The sequence below is a fragment of the Odocoileus virginianus genome, chromosome 31 (genome assembly GCF_023699985.2).
Source record: "Odocoileus virginianus isolate 20LAN1187 ecotype Illinois chromosome 31, Ovbor_1.2, whole genome shotgun sequence".
In the NCBI taxonomy this organism is placed as follows: domain Eukaryota; kingdom Metazoa; phylum Chordata; class Mammalia; order Artiodactyla; family Cervidae; genus Odocoileus; species Odocoileus virginianus.
This window is the reverse complement of record NC_069704.1, coordinates 28,361,113-28,383,736: the sequence shown is the minus strand read 5'-3', so window position 1 is coordinate 28,383,736 and position 22,624 is coordinate 28,361,113. Positions and strand designations below refer to the sequence as shown.

Sequence of the window (22,624 nt, the reverse complement as noted above, 5' to 3'; positions counted from 1 at the left end):
AGACTGAGAAAGAATTCGTAGAGTGTACAACATTGTAAGTCAACTGTACTTCAATAAAATATATCTATTTAAAAAATTATCATGGAAGAGATGGCAATGTGAGGATTTTTGTTTTCTGCATTCAGTGGTAATTTTTATATTATATATTTGTTAATGAAAATAAAGAAAACCAATTTGTACACACTCATATTCTAATTGAGTAGCTATTCATGTGAGTCATAAAATTTTGTTCATCACAATACACAGTGATTAAAACTGTTGGATTTTTTCCTCCCTAGGTTATTTCATTTTTAGCTGCAGTTTTGGGTAAAAAGGGAACTCGTGAAGATATTGAAAATAACATGCCAGAGTTTTTACTGAGAAATATGAAAAAGGATCCACCTTGTACAGCAAAAAAGGTAAGATATCTAGAAATGTAAACTTCATGAAGCTGGTACTGCAAAGGTGTATGGAAACTTAGAAGCATTACACATTATAGGATAAATTTAAAACAAGAATTTATAGACAATCAATGTTTGTTTTACAAACCTAATTTCTGAAGGATTATCCGTTTCATCCTCAAATTAGATTTGATTTACTCTCAAAATAGTAAAATATAGTTTATTTGAATTGTGGGGAGGCTTTCAATCTTTTGCTTGTCAAAATTTTCAGTTAATTTGATTCATTTGTTAAATTTCCATGAATGTGTATGTAAAATTAATTGAAGTCCATTGTATTGTTTTTTATTTGATAATGAAAAACAGACAGTTGTAGATATTTCTAACAAAGGTATTTCCTGATGAAGTTGTTTAGCAAAATAACCACCTCCTGAAATATGAAGCAAATCCTCCCTGAACAAGGACCATTGAAGTTGGAGTCAGAAAAGCTAAGACCTGGGCTTGTCTGTCTGTGACCATGTGACTGTTAATGCTATTCATAACCATTCTTAAGCTTTCTCCTTTGTAAATATACATTTATGAATATCTTATGCATAATTCTTATAAAAAATGAGAGCTTTTTTTTTTTTTTTGCAATTCTCTAGCAGGAACTTTTTTTTTTTTTTCATTTATTTTTATTAGTTGGAGGCCAACCATTTCACAGCATTGCAGTGGGTTTTGTCATACATTGACGTGAATCAGCCATGGATTTACCTGTATTCCCCATCCCGATCCCCCCTCCCACCTCCCTCTCCATCCGATTCCTCTGGGTCTTGCCAGTGCACCAGGCCCGAGCACTTGTCTCATGCATCCCACCTGGGCTGGTGATCTGTTTCACTATAGATAATATACATGCTGTTCTCTGTAAATATCCCACCCTCGCCTTCTCCCACAGAGTCCAAAAGTCTGTTCTGTACATCTGTGTCTCTTTTTCTGTTTTGCATATAGGGTTATCGTTACCATCTTTCTAAATTCCATATATATGTGTTAGTATACTGTAATGTTTCTTATCTTTCTGGTTTACTTCACTCTGTATAATGGGCTCCAGTTTCATCCATCTCATTAGAACTGATTAAAATGAATTCTTTTTAATGGCTGAGTAATATTCCATGGTGTATATGTACCACAGCTTCCTTACCCATTCGTCTGCAGTTGGGCATCTAGGTTGCTTCCATGTCCTGGCTATTATAAGCAGTGCTGCGATAAACACTGGGGTGCACGTGTCTCTTTCAGATCTGGTTTCCTCCGTGTGTATGCCCAGAAGTGGTACTGCTGGGTCCTATGGCAGTTCTATTTCCAGTTTTTTAAGTAATCTCCACACTGTTCTCCATAGTGGTTGTACTAGTTTGCTTTCCCACCAGCAGTGTAAGAGGGTTCCCTTTTCTGCACACTCTCTCCAGCATTTATTGCTTGTAGACTTTTGGATAGCAGCCATCCTGACTGGCGTGTAATGGTACCTCATTGTGGTTTTGATTTGCATTTCTCTGATAATGAGTGATGTTGAGCATCTTTTCATGTGTTTGTTAGCCATCTGTATGTCTTCTTTGGAGAAATGTCTGTTTAGTTCTTTGGCCCATTTTTTGATTGGGTCATTTATTTTTCTGGAATTGAGCTGCAGGAGTTGCTTGTATATTTTTGAGATTAATCCTTTGTCTGTTGCGTCATTTGCTATTATTTTCTCCCAATCTGAGGGCTGTCTTTTCACCTTACTTATAGTTTCCTTTGTTGTGTACAAGCTTTTAAGTTTCATTAGGTCCCATTTGTTTATTTTTGCTTTTATTTCCAGTATTCTGGGAGGTTGGTCATAGAGGATCCTGCTGTGATTCATGTCGGAGAGTGTTTTGCCTATGTTCTCCTCTAGGAGTTTTATAGTTTTTGGTCTTACATTTAGATCTTTAATCCATTTTGAGTTTATTTTTGTGTATGGTGTTAGAAAGTGTTCTAGTTTCATTCTTTTAAGGTGGTTGACCAGTTTTCCCAGCACCACTTGTTAAAGAGGTTGTCTTTTTTCCATTGTATATCCTTGCCTCCTTTGTCAAAGATAAGGTGTCCATAGGTTTGTGGATTTATCTCTGGGCTTTCTATTCTGTTCCATTGATCTATATTTCTGTCTTTGTGCCAGTACCATACTGTCTTGATGACTGTGGCTTTGTAGTAGAGTCTGAAGTCAGGCAGGTTGATTCCTCCAGTTCCATTCTTCTTTCTCAAGATTACTTTGGCTATTCGAGTTTTTTTGTATTTCCATACAAATTGTGAGATTATTTGTTCTAGTTCTGTGAAAAATACCGTTGGTAGTTTGATAGGGATTGCATTGAATCTATAGATTGCTTTGGGTAGTATAGCCATTTTGACAATATTGATTCTTCCAATCCATGAACACGGTATATTTCTCCATCTGTTTGTGTCCTCTTTGATTTCTTTCATCAGTCTTTTATAGTTTTCTATGTATAGGTCTTTTGTTTCTTTAGGTAGATATACTCCTAAGTATTTTATTCTTTTTGTTGCAATGGTGAATGGTATTGTTTCCTTAATTTCTCTTTCTGTTTTCTCATTGTTAGTGTATAGGAATGCAAGAGATTTCTGTGTGTTAATTTTATATCCTGCAACTTTACTATATTTGTTGATTAGCTCTAGTAATTTTCTGGTAGAGTCTTTAGGGTTTTCTATGTAGAGGATCATGTCATCTGCAAACAGTGAGAGTTTCACTTCTTCTTTTCCTATCTGGATTCCTTTTACTTCTTTTTCTGCTCTGATTGCTGTGGCCAACACTTCCACAACTATGTTGAATAGTAGTGGTTAGAGTGGGCACCCTTGTCTTGTTCCTGATTTTAGGGGAAATATTTTCAATTTTTAACCATTGAGGGTGATGCTTGCTGTGGGTTTGTCATATATAGCTTTTATTATGTTGAGGTATGTTCCTTCTATTCCTGCTTTCTGGAGAGTTTTAATCATAAATGGGTGTTGAATGTTGTCAAAGGCTTTCTCTGCATCTATTGAGATAATCATATGGTTTTTATCTTTCAATTTGTTAATGTGGTGTATTACATTGATTGATTTGCAGATATTAAAGAATCCTTGCATTCCTGGGATAAAGCCCACTTGGTCATGGTGTATGGTTTTTTTAATATGTTGCTGGATTGTGTTTGCTAGAATTTTGTTAAGGATTTTTGCATCTATGTTCATCAGTGATATTGGCCTGTAGTTTTCTTTTTTTGTGGCATCTTTGTCTGGTTTTGGAATTAGGGTGATGGTGGCCTCATAGAATGAGTTTGGAAGTTTACCTTCTTCTGCAGTTTTCTGAGTAAGATAGGTGTTAGCTCTTCTCTAAATTTTTGGTAGAATTCAGCTGTGAAGCCATCTGGTTCTGGGCTTTTGTTTGCTGGAGGATTTCTGATTACAGTTTTGATTTCCTTGCTTGTGATGGCTCTGTTAAGATCTTCTATTTCTTCCTGGTTCAGATTTGGAAAGTTATACTTTCCCAAGAATTTGTCCATTTCTTCCAAGTTGTCCATTTTATTGGCATAGAGCTGCTGGTAGTAGTCTTATGATCCTTTGTATTTCAGTGTTGTCTGTTGTGATCTCTCCATTTTCATTTCTAATTTTGTTAATTTGGTTCTTCTCTCTTTGTTTCTTAGTGAGTCTTCTAATGGTTTCTCAATTTTGCTTATTTTTTCAAAAAGCCAGCTTTTAGCTTTGTTGATTTTTGCTATGGTCTCTTTAGTTTCTTTTGCATTTATTTCTGCCCTAATTTTTAAGATTTCTTTCCTTTACTAACCCTGGAGTTCTTCATTTCTTCCTTCTCTAATTGCTTTAGGTGTAGAGTTAGGTTATTTATTTGGCTTTTTTCTTGTTTCTTGATGTTAAGCCTGTAATGCTATAAACCTTCCTCTTAGCACTGCTTTTACAGTGTCCCATAGGTTTTGGTTTGTTGTGTTTTCATTCATTTCTATGCATATTTTGACTTCTTTTTTTATTTCTTATATGATTTGTTGGTTATTCAGAAGCATGTTATTTAGCCTCCATATGTTTGAATTTTTAATAATTTTTTTCCTGTAATTGAGATCTAATGTTACTGCACTGTGGTCAGAAAAGATGACTGGAATGATTTCAATTTTTTTGAATTTTCGAAGACCAGATTCATGGCCCAGGATGTGATCTATTCTGGAGAAAGTTCCGTGTGCACTTGAGAAAAAGGTGAAGTTGATTGTTTTGGGGTGAAATGTCCTATAGATATCAATTAGGTCTAGCTGGTCCATTGTGTCATTTAAGGTTTGTGTTTCCTTGTTAATTTTCTGTTTAGTTGATCTATCCATAGTTGTGAGTGGGGTATTAAAGTCTCCCACTATTATTGTGTTACTATTAATTTCCTCTTTCATACTCGTTAGCGTTTGCCATACATATTGCGGTGCTCCTATGTTGGGTGCATACATATTTATAATTGTTATATACTCTTCTTTGATTGATCCTTTGATCATTATGTAGTGTCCTTCTTTGTCTCTTTTCACATCTTTTATTTGAAAGTCTATTTTTTCTGATATTAGTATTGCGACTCCTGCTTTCTTTTGTTCTCTGTTTGCGTGAAATATTTTTTTCCAGCCCTTCACTTTTAGTCTGTATGTGTCTCTTGTTTTGAGGTGGGTCTCTTGTAGACAGCATATATAGGGGTCTTGTTTTTGTCTCCATTCAACCAATCTTTGTCTTTTGGTTGGGGCATTCAACCCATTTACATTTAAGGTAATTATTGATAGGTGTGGTCCCGTTGCCATTTACTTTGTTGTTTTGGGTTCACGTTTATACAACCTTTCTGCATTTCCTGTCTAGAGAAGATCCTTTAGCATTTGTTGAAGAGCTGGTTTGGTGGTGCTGAATTCTCTCAGCTTTTGCTTGCCAAGCTTTTGAATTCTCCTTCATATCTGAATGAGATCCTTGCTGGGTACAGTAATCTAGGTTGTAGGTTATTCTCTTTCATTACTTTAAGTATGTCCTGCCATTCCCTTCTGGCCTGGAAGGTTTCTATTGATATATCAGCTGTTATCCTTATGGGAATCCCTTTGTGTGTTATTTGTTGTTTCTCCCTTGCTGCTTTTAATATTTGTTCTTTGTGTCTGATCTTTGTTAATTTGATTAGCATGTGTCTTGGGGTGTTTCACCTTGGGTTTATCCTGTTTGGGACTCTCTGGGTTTCTTGGACTTGGGTGGCTATTTCCTTCCCCATTTTAAGGCAGTTTTCAGCTATTATCTCCTCGAGTATTTTCTCATGGCCTTTCTTTTTGTCCTCTTCTTCTGGGACTCCTATGATTCGACTGTTGGGGTGTTTCACATTGTCCCAGAGGTCCCTGAGGTTGTCCTCATTTCTTTTGATTCTTTTTTCTTTTTTCCTCTCTGCTTCATTTATTTCCACCATTTTATCTTCTACCTCACTTATCCTATCTTCTGTCTCTGTTATTCTACTCTTGGTTCCCTCCAGAGTGTTTTTGATCTCATGCATTGCATTATTCATTTTTATTTGACTCTTTTTTATTTCTTCTAGGTCTTTATTAAACATTTCTTGCATCTTCTCAATCTTTGTCTCCAGGCTATTTATCTGTAACTCCATTTTGTTTTCAAGATTTTGGATCATTTTTATTATCATTATTCTAAATTCTTTTTCAGGTAGATTCCCTATCTCCTCCTCTTTTGTTTGACTTGGTGGGCGTTTTTCATGTTCCTTGACCTGTTGGTTATTTCTCTGCCTTTTCATCTTGTTTAGATTGCTGTGTCTGGAGTGGGCTTTCTGTATTCTGGAGGTCTGTGGTTCCTTTTTACTGTGGAGGTTTTTACCCAGTGGGTTGGGTTGGATGATTGGCTTGTCAAGGTTTCCTGGTTAGGGAAGCTTGCGTTGGTGTTCTTGTGCGTGGAACTGGATTTCTTCTCTCTGGAGTGCAATGGAGTGCCCAGTAATGAGTTTCGACATGGGGCTGTGTGTTAGGTGTGACCTTGGGTAGCCTGTATGTTGACGTTCAGGGCTATGTTCCTGTGTTGCTGGGGAATTTGCTTGGTATGTCTTGCTCTAAAACTTATTGGCTCTTGGGTGGTGGTTTGTTTCAGTGTAGGTATGGAGGCTTTTGGACGGTCTCTTATTACTTAATGTTCGATGTAGTCAGGAGTTTTCTGGTGTTCTCAGGTTTTTGGGCTTAAGTCTCCTGCCTCTGGATTTCAGTTTTATTCTTCTAGTAGTCTCAAGACTTCTCCAACTATACAGCACTTATAATAAGACTTCTAGGTTAATGGTAAAAAGATTGTCCTCCGTGAGAGACACCCAGAGAGGTTCACAGAGTTACATGAAGAAGAGGAGAGGGAGGAGGGAGATAGAGATGAGCAGGAGGAGAAAAGGGGGGACTCAAGAGGAGAGGGACAGATCTACACAGTTGTCTGTTCCCAGAGTGTTCTCCGTAGCCCAGACACCCACAAAGAGTAACAGAATTGGATTGGGAAGAGAAGGGGAAAGGAGGAAATAGAGGTGTTCTGAGGTAGAAAACGGAGAGTCAAGATTGGAAGAGAGTAATCAACAGACTCCTGAATAAAAATGGGAACTGAATATTGGAGTCTTAAATGTCCACAATTTATATCATATATTGAAAAACAAAGATTAAAAATCTAGAGTAGAGGTTAGACTCTTAAAAATACAATGTTAAAAACCAAAACAAAAACACACAGAAAAATTTTAGAACTATATATGAAGTTTGGTTTAAAAATAGGGCTTCTCTCTTTTTTTTTTTTTTTTTGCAAGGTTATAGTGAAATGAAAATGAAAATTTAGGAGTAGTAGAGGAGTAATAGAGGACTTTAAGAGGAAATAAGAGAAAAATTAAAAAAGAAGAGAAAAAGGAAAGAAAAAAAATTTTCCTAATTAAAAAAATCGGAAAAATCTATGAAAATGAAAGTTAAGGAGTAATGGGGGAGTAATAGGGAATTTTAAAAGAAAATAAAAAAGAAAAAAAATTTTTTTTTTCCCTTAAAGAAAAAAAGTAAAAATATATCTAGGAATTTCGCTGGAGCTGTTGCGGTCAGTGTGGGTTCGGTTCAGTTTTAGATAGCTCCTCCTTCTAGCTTACACTTCTTGATATCTACAGGCCCCTTCCGGTGTAGTCGGTGTTATCTATAGGGATTTTAATCTGTTGCACAGGTCCCTTCTGGAGCGGTTCCCATTGTTTATTTAGCTTCTGTTTGCCGGTCTCTTCAGTGCCAAATTTCTGCCCTGACACAGGCAGGCGGAGGTGGTCTCATTCAGGTTGCTAGTTCCGTCGTGCTGCGGGGAGGGACTTGCGCTGCTTTCCCCGTCTGCGCTGCTCAGGCTCCCGGCTGCTGTATGTGGAGCGTGCCCTGCGCTGCGAGCAGTTCCAGCCCTCGGGTGTTCCACAAAAGCGCGGAACAAAAAGCTGCGCCTGCTTTTTGCGCCTTCCCCATCTGAGCTCAGGCAGCCAGGAGCTTGACGGGCGCACTCTCCCCGGGTTCGGCGCGCCTTCTCCCCTCCGCGTCCCCAACCCCAGTCCCTGCCCAAGCCGGTCAGCAGCGGAGCCAGCGGATGTCGACCATCCAGAATCTCAGGAAGTCTTTGGCTAGAAACTGGAGGCCTGTTTGCAGTGCTGTAGGAGATGCGGTCCTTGGGGCCGAGCCTGCCTCTTTCCCTTCCCCCCTGCCTCCTGCCTCCGGCAGGGCTGGGTCGGTCTGCTGCCTGCGAGCTCTTTTCTGGACTTGCTCAGACCCTTTGTTCTACAGCCGGCAGTGTGTTCGGGCCGGTTAATTTTCTCTCTCTCTTTTGCTATCCCACAGTTTAAGTGGGTAACTCACAAAAGCTCCCTCCGATTGTCCTGAGGGCATTCGGGCCTGGTCTTTACCCTTAGCAATGCCGCCGGCTCCTCTCCGTTCTACCCCCACTTGCTGTTGGCGGATGCGGGCGTCTGGGTTACTTTTCTGCAGGGAGTTGCTTTTAGTCACGTATTCTGTGGGTTTTATTTATTCTTCCCCCACCCCAGTCAGGTTGCCCTCCAAGATTGAAAAACTACCCACAGACCCGCCAGTGCGAGCGTTTCCTGGTGTTTGGAAAGTTCCTCTATTAAGACTCCCTTCCCGGGACAGGTCTCCGTACCTAACTCTATTGTCTTTCTTTTTATCTTTTATATTTTGTCCTACCTCCTTTCGAAGACAATGGGCTGCGTTTCTGGGTGTTTGATGTCCTCAGCTAACGATCAGAAGTTGTTTTGTGAAGTCTGCTCTGCGTTCAATTATTCTTTCCATGAATTTGTAGGAGACAAAGTGGTCTCCCTACCTATTCCTCCGCCATCTTGGCTCCTCCTCTCCGAGAGATTTCTTTAAAAAAAAGAAATCCACAGAAAGGGTGAACTGTAGGTATCTGTGCAGCTTCCTGGGTGGCTCAGTGGTAAAGAATCCACCTGCCAATGCAGGAGACGGGAGATGCGGGTTCAATCCTTGGGTCAGGAAGATCTCCTGGAGTAGGAAATGGCAACCTGCTCCAGTATTCTTGCCTGCAAAATAATGTGGACAGAGGAGCTCAGTGGGCTCTAGTCCACAGAGTTGCAAGGAGTTGAACATAACTGCAACTGAGTGTGCGAGTGCGCGTGCGCGCACAGACACACAGACACAGAGGTGTGTGTCTGACTTTTGTCCTCAGCATCCAGGAAACTGGATAAAAATGAAGTTGAAGTGATTTCATGAAGTCCTTATCATATTATGGTAATAAATTACTTTCTACAAGTTTTAAAACAGTATCTTTTATATATAATTCTCATACCTAGAATTTCTGAGAAGGTCAAGTTTACTTTTGTCTATAATTTGGGACATTTCAGTGTAAAATTTTGAGAAGCATTGGCCTAAGGTATTATTAGTAATAATTATTGTTACTTTAAATTTCCTATTATTTTCAGTAGCATAAACACATTCTTAGTGTAAATTTAACACTATAATTATAATTCTTAATATGTTTTAAGTTTTCAAGAGTCCAAGTACTGTTTTTCACTTTGTTTTCAGATTGATTTGAGTATGTTGAACCATCCTTTTATCCCTGGAATAAATCTCACTTGATGGTGTATGATCCTTTTAATGTATTGTTGAATTTAGTTTGCTAATATTTCATTGAGGATTTTTTGCATTTATGTTCATTGGTCATATTAGCCTGTTTTCCATTCTTGTGATATCCTTATCTGGTTTTGGTATCAGGATAATGCTGGCTTTGTGAATGAGTTTGGAAGCATCATCTCCTTTTTTTATTGTTGTTGGAAGAATTTGCAAAGAACTGGTTTTATTTGGTAGAATTTACCAGTGAAGGTGTTTGGTCCTAGATTTTTGTTTGTTTGGAGGTATTGGTTACTGATTGAATCTTTGTACTAGTTCAGATTTGCTGTTTCTTCATAATTCAGTCTTGGTAGGTTGTATATTTATAGGAATTTATTTCTACCTACCATTTATTCTGGCTTATCTGATTTGTTGGTATATAATTATGCAGAGTTTATTTTTTGGGGCTCCAAAATCACTGCAGATGGTGATTGCAGCCATGAAATTAAAAGATGCTTACTCCTTGGAAGGAAAGTTATGACCAACCTAGATAGTATATTAAAAAGCAGAGACATTACTTTGCCAGCAAAGGTCTGTCTAGTCAAGGCTGTGGTTTTTCCAGTGGTCATGTGTGGATGGGAGAGTTGGACTATAATGAAAGCTGAGCGCCAAAGAATTGATGCTTTTGAACTGTGGTGTTGGAAAAGACTCTTCAGAGTCCCTTTGACTGCAAGGAGATCCAAGCAGTCCATCCTCAAGGAGATCAGTCCTGGGTGTTCATTGGAAGGACTGATGTTGAAACTGAAACTCCAATACTTTGGCCACCTCATGTGAAGAGTTGACTTGTTGGAAAAGACCCTGATGCTGGGAGGGATTAGGGGCGGAAGGAGAAGGGAACGACAGAGGATGAGATGGCTGGATGGCATCACATGAGTTTGAGTAAACTCTGGGAGTTTGTAATGAACAGGGAGGCCTGGCGTGCTGCAATTCATGGGGTCACAAAGAGTCGGACACGACTGAGCAACTGAACTGAACTGAATTATGCAGAGTAATTTTTATTATTCTATTTCTGGGTTATTATTTGTAATGTGTTCTTCATTCTAATTATATTTATTTGAATCTTCTTTTTCTTAGTCTAATTAAAGGTGTCAGTTTTGTGTATCTTTAAAAAAAAAAGCCCTTAGTTTTATTCATCTTTTCTATTGTCTACTCTCTATTTCACTTATACCTTCTGAGTTTTTGTTATTTCTTCCACTTTACTAACTTTGAGCTTAATTTGTTCTTTTTCTAAATTCTTGAGGCATAAATTTTAGTTGTTTATATGATATCTTTTTTTTTAATGTAGGCACTTATCATTGTATACTTCCCTCTCATAACTCCTTTGGCTGTGTCCCATATGTTTTGGTATGTTCTATTTCAGTTTTCATTTGTCTTAGGTATTTTTAAATTCACTTTTTATTTCTTCTTCAACCCACTGGTTGTTGAGGAGTATTTTATTTAATCTTCACTTATTTGTGAATTTTTTAGTTTTCCCCTTTGATTGATTTTATACCATTGAGGTCAGATAAGATGTTTGATATGATTTTAGTCCTCTTGATAAGATTATTAAGATTTGTCTTGTGTTTTAACATTTTCTCTATCCTGGAGAATGTTCCATATGTGATTGAGACAAATAAGTATTCTGCTATTGTCAGATGCATCTTGTATGTGTCACTAGGTCAGTCTGATCCAAGCATAGTTTAAGTTCAGTATTTCTTTATTGATTTCCTCTCTGAGTGATCCATAGTTGAACGTGAAGTGTTGAAGTCACTTATTGCTGACCTTTTTTTCTCTTCGGGTCTGTAAATAATTTGCTTTATATATTTAAGATATTCTGATATTGGGTGTAGAAATATACTTGTTACACCCTCTTAAATTGACTCTGTCAATTCAAGCATTCTTCTTACAGTACTTGGGTTAAAGCCTATTTTGTAAAAGCCTGCCTTTTTTTGGTTTCCATTTGCGTGGAATATCATTTTCCATTCACTCATCTTCAGTCTATTTGTGTCTTTAAAGCTGAAGTGAATCTCTTGTAGGTAGTATATATTTGGGTCTTTTATTTTTTTTAAAAGTCTAATCAACCACAGTGTCTTTTAGTTGGATAATTTAATCTATTTACATTTAACATGCCATTACTTTCCATGACCCAGTCCTTCCAACTGCCTGTTCTTTGTTGAGCTTATATTATTTTATTTTGTTGTTTGTTGTTGTATTTAGGTTTCTTCTAGGAAAATTCACTTTGTGGAGTTTTTTTGGGGGGTAGGGAGGAGTTTTCTCTTACATAGGTAAAGGATGAATTCCTCAGGTCCTCAAATATGTCTTCAAAAATGTTATGAAGAGTATTTGGTAGTGCCCTTCCACGCATTTTACCACTATTAGATATATATTTTTATATTCTTTTGTTTTAATGACATCAATAAATGAATTTAGTTGGTCATTAGAACTGGAATTCTATAAGAAAGGGTTTTGATGAGATCACCAGTGATATTCTACAGTATCCCTCAGAAGCCTATGTGAACAAAAATTATAATTTTGTGTGATGAAATTTATGAAAGATAAATTTGTTTTGATTGATTTAAAACTTTGTGCATTTTTAAAGGATAGTCTGTGAAATAGCTGGAAGAGAAATAAATTTCCTTGTATTTATTAATATGCTTATGCCAAAATTACAGTAGAATCCTGAAAAATTAATGTTAGAACCACTTAAAAACATCCTTTTAATGAGTTTTAAATGTTATCAGTTAAGGAGTGATGAGTTTGAGTTATGTATGTGTGTTACATGATACATCTTATATGTATTTTTAACATTTTCAGGGGTGAATAAATCATCTAAGAATGTGTGAAATTGAGGTTTTGTGCTAAGAATAAGTTCCTAGAGGAAAAGATACAAACTTTGCATTTCAAATACTAATTCTTGGAATGATTATTTAGATTTAGTCTGTTAAGATTGAAATTCAGTCTTTATGAAGATGAATCAAATACTACTATCTTGTTTGGCAAAACTTTAAAAATACTACAATCTTGTATGGTAAAACTTTAGTCATTCTATATAAAATTCATAATCAGATTAAAGCAGAGAAGGATGATTTTTCTAGCAATTATAATATCAGAATCAGCTGCAATTTCATTGGTTATTAGACAAGAAATTTTTCCAGTATTTTACTTACTGTACACTATTTCTTTAGTTTATTGTCTTGTAAATGATGCTACTTGCTTGATTTTCTGCTGTTACAGTCTTCATATACTTTGGATCTTAACCCCTTGTTCTATACATAATCTGCAAATATTTTCTTCCATTCAGTAGGTTTCATATTCATTTTGTTTATTTCCTTTGCTGGGCAGAAGATTCTTAGTTTGATGTCGTCCTGCTTTTTTGTTTTTGCTTTTGGTGTTAATTCAAAAAAATCATGTCAAGATGTTAAAGAGCTTACAGCCTATGTTTTCCTCAGAAGTTCTATGGTTTCAGGTCTTAGTTTCAAATCTTTAATTCATTTCGAGTTCATTTTTGTGTGTGGTATAAGATAGTAGCCCAGTTATACGATGTGGTATCCAGTTTTTTCAGCACCACTTATTGATTTCTCAGCAATATTTATTTGTCCATGAGCATGGATTTTCTTTCCATTTATTTATGACATTAAAATTTTTTTAATCAATATCTTGTAGTTTTCAGTGTACAAGTCTTTTATTTCTTTGTTTAAATTTATTCCTAGTTGTTTTATTCTTTTTGATACAATTATAAATGGGATTGTTTGCTTAATTGCTCTTTCTAATAGTTTGTTGTTAGAATATAAAAATAAAACAGATTTTTGTATTGAATATCCTGTAACTTTGCTCGGTTTTTCTATCAGTTTTTTCAGTTTTCTGGTGGAGTGTTTAGGGTTTTCAGTTTTCTGGTGGAGTGTTTAGGGTTTTCTATGTGTTTCTATGTCATTGGCAAATAGCGACAATTTACTTCCTTTCTAGTTTGGATTTTTACCCCTCTTATTAGGACTTTCAGTACTATGGGAATAAAAGCTGTAGAAGTGGACATCTCTGTTTTTTTCCTTGTCTTACGTGCAAAGTTTTCAGTTCTCACCATTAAGTATGATCTTACCTGTGTGCTGGTTATATATAGCCTTTACTACGTTGATGTATGTTCCCTCTATACCAAATTTGTTGAGTTTTTCTCATAAATGGATATTGAATTTCCTCAAATGCTTTTTCTGCTCCATTGAGATGACTGTATGATTTTTATTCTTCATTTTGTCACTGTGGTGTATCATGTGATTGATTTGCATATGTTGAATCATCCTTGCTTCCCTGGAATAAATCTCACTTGTCCAAAGTGTAAGGTCATTTTGATGTACTGTTGGATTCAGTTTGCTAATATTTCACTGAGGATTTTTGTATTTAAGTTCATCAGGGCTATAATTTTCCTTTCTTGTGGTATCCTGATCTGATCTTGGTATCAGACCTCATAAAATAAGTTTGAAAGCATCTCCAGCTCTTGCATTTCTTTGAAGTGTTTGAGAAGGATTGGTGTTATTTCTTCGTTGAATGTTTGGTAGATTTTACCAGTGAATCTGTCTGTTCCTCATTTAATTTGGAGGTTTTTGGTTACTGATTCAATTTCCTTACTTGGAGCTGCTGTGTTCACATTTTCTATTTCTTTGTGATTCAGTCTTAGTAGGTTGTATGTTTCTAAGAATGATATATGATAAATTTCTTCTAGTTGTCCAGTTTGTTGGTATAAAATGATTCATAGTAGTCTCTTATTAAGAAGAAGTGGCAAGAATACACAGAAGAACTATACAAAAAAGATCTTCACGACCCAGATAATCACGATGGTGTGATCACTCACCTAGAGCCAGACATCCTGGAATGTGAAGTCAAGTAGGCCTTAGGAAGCATCACTGCAAACAAAACTAGTGGAGGTGATGGAATTCCACTTGAGCTATTTCAAATCCTGAAAGATGATGCTGTGAGAGTGCTGCACTCAGTATGCAGTCAATATTTTGAAAATTCAGCAGTGGCCACAACTGGAAAAGGTTAGTTTTCATTCCAATCCCAAAGAAAGGAAATGCCAAAGAATGCTCAAACTACCACACAATTGCACTCATCTCACACACTAGTAAAGTGATGCTTAAAGTTCTCTAAGCCAGGCTTCAGCAATACATGAACCGTGAACTTCCAGATGTTCAAGCTGGTTTTAGAAAAGGCAGAGGAACCAGAGATCAAATTGCCAACATCTGCTGCATTATTGAAAATGCAAGAGAGTTCCAGAAAAACAGCTATTTCTGCTTTATTGATTATGCCAAAGCCTTTGCCTGTGTGGATCACAATAAACTACGGAAAATTCTGAAAGAGATGGGAATACCAGACCACCTGACCTGCCTCTTGAGAAACCTGTATGCAGGTCAGGAAGCAACAGTTAGAAGTGGACATGGAACAACAGACTGGTTCCAAATAAGAAAAGGAGTACGTCAAGGCTGTATATTGTCACCCTGCTTATTTAACTTATATGCAGGGTACATCATCATGCTGGGCTGGATGAAGCACAAGCTGGAATCAAGATTGCTGGGAGAACTATCAATAACCTCACATATGCAGATGACACCACCCTTATGGCAGAAAGCGAAGAACTAAAGAGCCTCATGATGAAAGTGAAAGAGGAGAGTGGAAAAGTTGGCTTAAAACTCAATATTCAGAAAACTAAGATCATGGCATCCAGTCCCATCACTTCATGGCAAATAGATGGGGAAACAGTGACAGACTTTGTTTTGGGGGTGCTCCAAAATCACTGCAGATGGTGACTGCAGCCATGAAATTGAAAGACGCTAACTCTTTGGAAGAAAAGTTATGAGCAACCTAGACAGCATATGAAAAAGCAAAAACATTACTTTGTCAACAAAGGTCTATCTCGTCAAGGCTATGGTTTTTCCAGTGGTCATGTATGGATGTGAGAGTTGAACTATAAAGAAAGCTGAGCACTGAAGAATTGATGCTTTTGAACTATGGTGTTGGAGAAGACTCTTGAGAGTCCCTTGGACTGCAAGGAGATCTAGCCAGTCCATCCTAAGGGAGATCAGTCCTGGGTGTTCGTTGGAAGGACTGATGTTGAAGCTTAACTCCAATACTTTGGCCACCTGATGTGAAGAGCTGACTTGTTTGAAAAGACCCTGATGCTAGCAAAGACTGAAGGTGGGAGGAGAAGGGGACAACAGAGGATGAGATGGTTGGATGGCATCACTGACTCAATGGACATGAGTTTGGGTGAACTCCGGGAGTTGGTGATGAGCAGGGAGGCCTGGCGTGCTGCAGTTCATGAGGTTGCAAAGAGTTGGATACGACTGAGCGACTGAACTGCACTGATCTGCTTTAAGTTCTCTTTTATTTCTGATTTTGTTTGAGCCTTCTTTCTTTCTTTCTACTATGTCTGACTAAAGGTTTTCTAATTTTGTTTGTATTGGCAAAGAATCAGTTTTTGCTTTTATTAACCTTGTCTGTTGCCTTGTTAATCTCTATTTCATATATTTCCTCTCTGATCTTTATTATTTTCCTCATTCTACTAACTTTGGGCTTGATTTTGTAATGTGTGTTTTTCTAGTTTCTTAAGGTGTAGAGTTTGGTTGCATATTTGAAAATTTTCATATTTCTTGAGGTAGTTGTTTATCACTAAACTTTCCTCATAGAATTGAGCAGTCCTCATAGAATTGATGTCTAGTTTCATACCATTGTTGTCAGGAAATGTGTTTACATGATTTCAACCTTCATAAATATATTAGGACTTTCTTGTAGCTTAACATATGATCTTTTCTAGAGAATGTTCCATGTGAATTTAAGAATATATTATGCTGTTGCTGAAATGTTCAGTATGTAAGTTTTAAGTCAGTCTGATCTGAGTCATTGAGGTGCCGCGTGTATTTATAGATTTGACTTTCTTTTTTCTTGAATGTTCTTGGTCGTTGATTTACTGTTCATTTATTTGCTTTGTTTATGTTTTCTTCAAATAGTTATAATTTTACTTGTCATTTCCATTCTCATGTTTTGTTTATTATGTTTTCAGTCAGTTCAGTTGCTTAGTTGTTTCTGACTCTGCTACCTCATGGTCGCAGTTTTGAAGATCAGTAATGTCTATAAGGAATGTCTTAATTTTTGAACTTATATTGGAATCTTAAAGCTGGTTCTAGAAATCTTTACATTCACTGACACCTTTGGTGAATGACCCCTCAAGTGGAAAACTGTTCAGAGCGCTCAGATGGTGTTTGAATAACATTTTCATTGTATAATACTGAAAAGAGGGTAGGAGCAGAAGCTTTTTACTTGTAGCCCCAATTTTTTATAGAAGGAGAAAAATGGAATTCATAGAATGAATTCCAAGTAGAAGACAAAACTGTTTCAGAATTAATCTTCTGTTCTCTTTCTTTTTTCTGTTTCTAAAACAAAGTCACAGACTTGATATCCTACGGCTAATAAGTGGCCCAGCTGAAATGCTTCATAGAAGAGAGTGTAGGATTTAGAGTAATATTGTATTATTTTATTTTTTTTGTTAAACTGAAATTTTTCAGTATGTTTAATTAGTTCATCTTTATCAGTAGGATCAAGTATAAAACTTTAGGAAAGAAACTTACTTAAACCCTGTTAAAGATAATAGCTCAAGAACAGTGGTAACATTAAAGATTAAAATATTAGAAATTAAAATGGTCATGACAGCAGGATTTCAGGTTGGTATAGGAAAGGTCAGTGAAACCCCAAAACATTTATTTGAAGACGCAACAGATATATGTTGTTAATCTCAATGGCTTAGGACTTATGTGAGTTAAGAGAGAACAGGAAGAGAATAAGTAGAGACAGTAAGTACTGATAACTCCTGAGGATCATTGCTATAAAGGAAGTAAAGTAATGGGTGATAGTTTGAGAGAGATGCAGGTTTAATAGCTTGAGAGAGATGTAGGAAGAACTTTTTTGTTATGTTTTATTGAGAACAATAAATTTGATTTGTTTTATTTATTGAGAGATATTAGAACATGTTTGTATTTGTATGTTTTCTGTTAAAAAGCAAAATTTAATCATGTTGGGCAGATTGGGGATGGTTTCTTCAGCATTGACTTCAGGTTGACAGGAAGTAATGGGAGCCACTGTGTAAGCTGAGTTTGTCTTTAAATAAGGACATGGACAGTACACCCATGGTAATAGATGGGAGGACAGAATATATGCAAGTAAATATAGGTAGGTTATTGATCCAGTGGTGAGAGACGAGGAGGTTTTCCTCTAATTGCTTTAATTTTCCAGGTCATCAACTGATAGTATCTGAAAGAGAGGGGAAAGAAATGGACTAGGAAAGTGAAATGAAGAGAGCTCTGGAAGACCATACATTTCAAGAAAAAAAAACTTGGCCTTCTTTACATATTTCTATTACCAGTGTGGCCCTTGAAGTTAATATTGGGATCGTGATTATACTCTTCTGTTTCAGAGAATTATTTTTTTTTCTTATTCCTCAACCCCCTTGAGGGAGGGAGTATAAAAAAATAGCTGTTACTTTGGACAGGGCTGTGTATCTATTTTTTTCTTAAGAATAACAACAAAGTAATGTTTGATGGTCTTCTAAGTTAGATATATTCAGTTGCTTAATTGTATTTATACTTATTAACTACAGTGTCAAAAAACAAAGAATAGGATAGTTGATATTCTGTTTTAACTTTGGGGTTCTTTTTCATTTAAAAAATTATATCATACATTTTTCTTCTTCTTATAGATGTTCTTAATAGTTGCTCCTCTTTCTGTCCTCTACAACTGGAAGGATGAGCTGGACACCTGGGGATATTTCAGAGTCACTATTTTACATGGTAACAAAAAGGATAATGAACTGATTCGTGTGAAACAGAGGAAATGTGAAATTGCTCTAACAACTTATGAAACACTGCGCTTATGTCTGGATGAGCTTAACAGGTAATCAGAATAATGGGAGTGATTGCATTAGTATTCTGCTTATATCAGTTGTATTTATCCCTTTGTATTGTGGGACTCCCCAGGCAGCTCAGTGGTAAAGAATCCATGGAGTTGAAAGAGACACAGGTTTGACCCTTGGGTTGGGAAGAAACCCTAGAGGAGAAACCCACCCAGTATTCTTGCCAGGATAATCCCAAGGACAGAGGAGCCTGGTGAGCTACAGTCTACGGGGTCACAAAGAGTTGGACATGACTGAGCAATTGAACACTTTATATTGTAATTTTTTTTAAGCTCTAAATATTCTGTAGCATTATTTAACTTGATTTCAAAGTTATTGAAATAGACAGTTTATAGTAATTAATTCATTTTCTAAGAAGGAAAACCTGAGTCAGGGTGTTTCTACAATTCCTTATTTCCTCTATTACCTCTTCAAGCAGTGCCTGTTAATGAATGAGACTTGTCCTAAATCTCATGTACAATGTTTTGTGTGTTTGATGCCTCTAGACTAAAATAGTGAGTTTCATGAATGATTTTACTTATGGGAGTCTGTTGTTAATGTAGACTTATCATAGACAATATACAGAGTAGATAAACACTATAGGAGTGGAGCTGTATCTCTTTTTGTTATTACTGTTAATGTTTTACTTTATTTTTATCAAAGTTATATACTCATTTCAAGAGCCAAATACGAACACAGTTCATTCCTCTCTGCCGCAACCGTTGCCTTTTCTTCAGAGACAGTCATCTTCAATTCTTTTACTTATCTTTTTAGTTTTTACTTCCATATCTCAAAGATCACATTCATGCTGCAACTTAAAACTTATTTCAGTTTTCAGCATCACTTGTTGATTTACTATAATGAAAAATGATGATTTTGTTGTATTTTGCCTCCTGCTTGCTTTACAGTGTCCTGGCTGGGATAGTTTGTGTAATAGGAAATAGTATATAGGAGATCCAACAACTTCTTAAACAGGCTGTAGAACATTTTGTGGTTGTTCAGTCACTAAGTCAAGTCCTACTCTTTGCAACCCCATGGACTAGAGTGTTCCAAGCTTCACTGTCCTTCATTGTCTTCCAAAGTTTGCTCAAATTCAGGTCCTGGGAATCAGTGATGCTATCTAACCATCTCATCCTCTGCTGCCCCTTTTCTTTTTGCCGTCAGTCTTTCCCAGCATCAGGGTCTTTCCCAGTGAGTCAGCTCTTCCCATCAGGTGGCCAAAATATTGGATCTTCAGCATCATTCCCTCAAATGAATATTCAGGATTAATTTCCTTTAGTATTGACTGGTTTGATTTCTTTTCTGTCCAAGGGACTCTCAAGAGTCTTCTCCAGCACCATGATTTGAAAGCATCAGTTTTTCAGTGCTCAGCCTTCTTTATGGTCCATCTCTGACATAGGTACATGATTAATTGAAAAACCATAGCTTTGAATATGGACCTTTGCTGGCAAAGTAATTTCTCTGGTTTTAAATATGCAGTCTTGGTTTGTCATAGCTTTCCTCCCATGAAGCAAGTGTCTTTTAATTCATGGCTGTAGTCACTGTCCATAGTGATTTTGGAGCCCAAGAAAATAAAATCTGTCACCTTTTCCTCATCTGTTTGCCATGAAGTGATGGGGCCAGAAACCATGATTTTAGTTTATTGAATGTTTAGTATTAAGCCAGCTTTTTCACTTTCCTCTTTCACCCTCATCAAAAGGCTTTTTGCTTCCTCGTCACTTTCTGCCATTGGAATGGTTTCATCTGCATATCTAAGGTTATTAATATTTCTGCTGGCAATCTGGATTCCATCCTGTGATTCATCCAGCCCAGCATTTTGCTTTATGTACTCTGCATAGAAGTTAAATAAGCAGAGTGACACCATACAGCCTTGTCATACTCTTTTCCCAATTTTGAGCCATTCTGTTGTTCCATCTCCAGGTCTAACGGTTGATTATTGACCTGCATACAGGTTTCTCAGGACACAGGTAAGGTCTGGTTTTCCCATCTCTAAGAATTTTCCACAATTTGTTGAGATCCACACACTCAAGGTCCTTAGCGTAGTCAATGAAGCAGAAGTAGATGTTTTTCTGGAATTCTGTTGCTTTCTCTATGATCCATCAAATGTTAGCAATTTGATCTCTGGTTCCTCTGCCTTTTCTAAACCCATCTTATTCATCTGAAAGTTCTTGGTTCATGTACTGCTGACACCTCGCCTGAAGGAAATTGAGCATTACCTTGATAGCATGTGAAATGAGTGCAATTGTATAATAGTTTGAACATTCTTTGTCATTGCCCTTCTTTGGGATTGGAATGGAAACTGACCTTTTCTAGCCTGGTAGCCATTGCTGAGTTTTCTAAATTTGCTGGCATATTGAGTGCAGCACTTTAACATCTTTTAGGATTTGAAATACTTCAGCTGGAATTCTATCACTTCCTCTAGCTTTGTTTATAGTAAGCTTCCTAAGGCCTACTTGACTTCACACTCTAGGATGTCTGGCTCTAAGTGAGTGAACACATCATTGTGGTTATCCCAGTCTTTAAGAGCTTTTTTGTGTAGTTCTTCTTGCCACCTCTTCTTAATCTCTTTTACTTTTGTTAGTTCCTTACCATTTCTTTCCTTTATCTTGCTCATCCTTGCATGAAATGTTCCCTTAGTATATCATTTACTTGGCAAGATCTCTAGTCTGTCACATTCTATTCTTTTCCTCTTTCTCTACATTGTTCACTTAAGAAGGCTTTCTTGTCTCTGCTTTCTATTCTCTGGAACTCTGCATTCAGTTGGATATATCTTTCCCTTTCTCCCTTGCCTTTCACTTCTCTTCTTTTTTCAGCTATTTGTGAAGCTTGCTCAGACAACCATTTTGCCTTTTTGCATTTTTTTTTTTCTTGTGATTTTGGTCACTGCCTCTTGTACAATGTTATAAACCCCTGTCTGTAGTTCTTCAGGTACTCTGTCTATCAGATCTAATCCCTTGAATCTTTTTACCATCTCTACTATATAATCATAAGGGATTTGATTTAGGTCATACCTGAATGCCTAGTGATTTTCCCTACTTTCTTCAATTTAAGCCTGAATTTTACAATGTGGAGCTGATGATCTGAGCCATAGTCAGTTCCCAGTCTTTTTTTTTTTTTGCTGACTATTTAGAGCTTCTCCGTATTCGGCTGCAAGGACTATAATCAATCTGATTTCAGTATTGACCATCTGATGGTGTCCATGTGTAGAGTTGACTCTTGCATTGTTGGAAGAGGGTGTTTGGTATGACCAGTGTGTTCTTTTGACAAAACTCTATTAATCTTTGTCCTGCTTCATTTTGTACTCCAAGGCCAAACTTGCCTTTTACTCCAAGTATCTCTTGCCTTCCTGCTTTTGCATTCCAATCCCCTAAGATGAAAAAGACATCATTTTTTGGTGTTAGTTCTAGAATGTCTTTTAGATCTTCACAGAACCATTTGGCATTAGTGATTAGGGCATAGACTTGGATTACTGTGATGTTGAAATGGTTTGCCTTGGAAACAGCCAAGATTTATCGTTTTTGTGATTGCACCCAAGTGCTGCATTTTAGGCTTTTGTTGACTATGAGGGTTACTCCATTTCTTCTAAGGGATTCTTACCCACAGTAGCAGATATAATGATAACCTGAATTGGAATCAAGATTGCCAGGAGAAATATCAGTAACCTCAGATATGCAGATGATACCACCCTTATGGCAGAAAGTGAAGAAGAACTAAAAAGCCTCTTGATGAAAGTGAAAGAGGAGAGTGAAAAAGTTGGCTTAAAGCTCAACATTCAGAAAACTAAGATCATGGCATCCGGTCCCATCACTTCATGGCAAATAGATGGGGGAACAGTGGAAACAGTGGCTGACTTTATTTTTCTGGGCTCCAAAATCACTGCAGATGGTGACTGCAGCCATGAAATTAAAAGATGCTTGCTCCTTGGAAGGAAAGTTATGACCAACCTAGACAGCATATTAAAAAATAGAGATGTTACTTTGTCCACAAAGGTCCGTCTAGTCAAAGCTGTGGTTTTTCCAGTGGTCATGTATGGATGTGAGAGTTGGACTGTGAAAAAAGCAGAGCACCAAAGAATCGATGCTTCTGAACTGTGGTGTTGGAGAAGACTCTTGAGAGTCCCTTGGACTGCAAGGAGATCCACCAAGTCCATCCTCAAGGAGATCAGTCCTGGGTGTTCATTGGAAGGACTGATG

General features: G+C 37.0%; 1 protein-coding gene across 7 annotated transcripts in view; it reads left to right on the top strand.

The window, feature by feature from the left end:
• ERCC6L2 (ERCC excision repair 6 like 2) overlaps window positions 1-22,624 on the top strand; it is a 173,517-nt gene that overhangs the window by 38,366 nt on the left and 112,527 nt on the right. For all 7 annotated transcript variants that reach the window (XM_070459504.1, XM_070459503.1, XM_070459501.1 and 4 more), the window contains exons 3-4: window positions 279-398; window positions 18,240-18,433. In XM_070459504.1, the coding sequence (XP_070315605.1) occupies window positions 279-398; window positions 18,240-18,433 (314 nt within the window). The remainder of the gene's footprint in view (window positions 1-278; window positions 399-18,239; window positions 18,434-22,624) is intronic.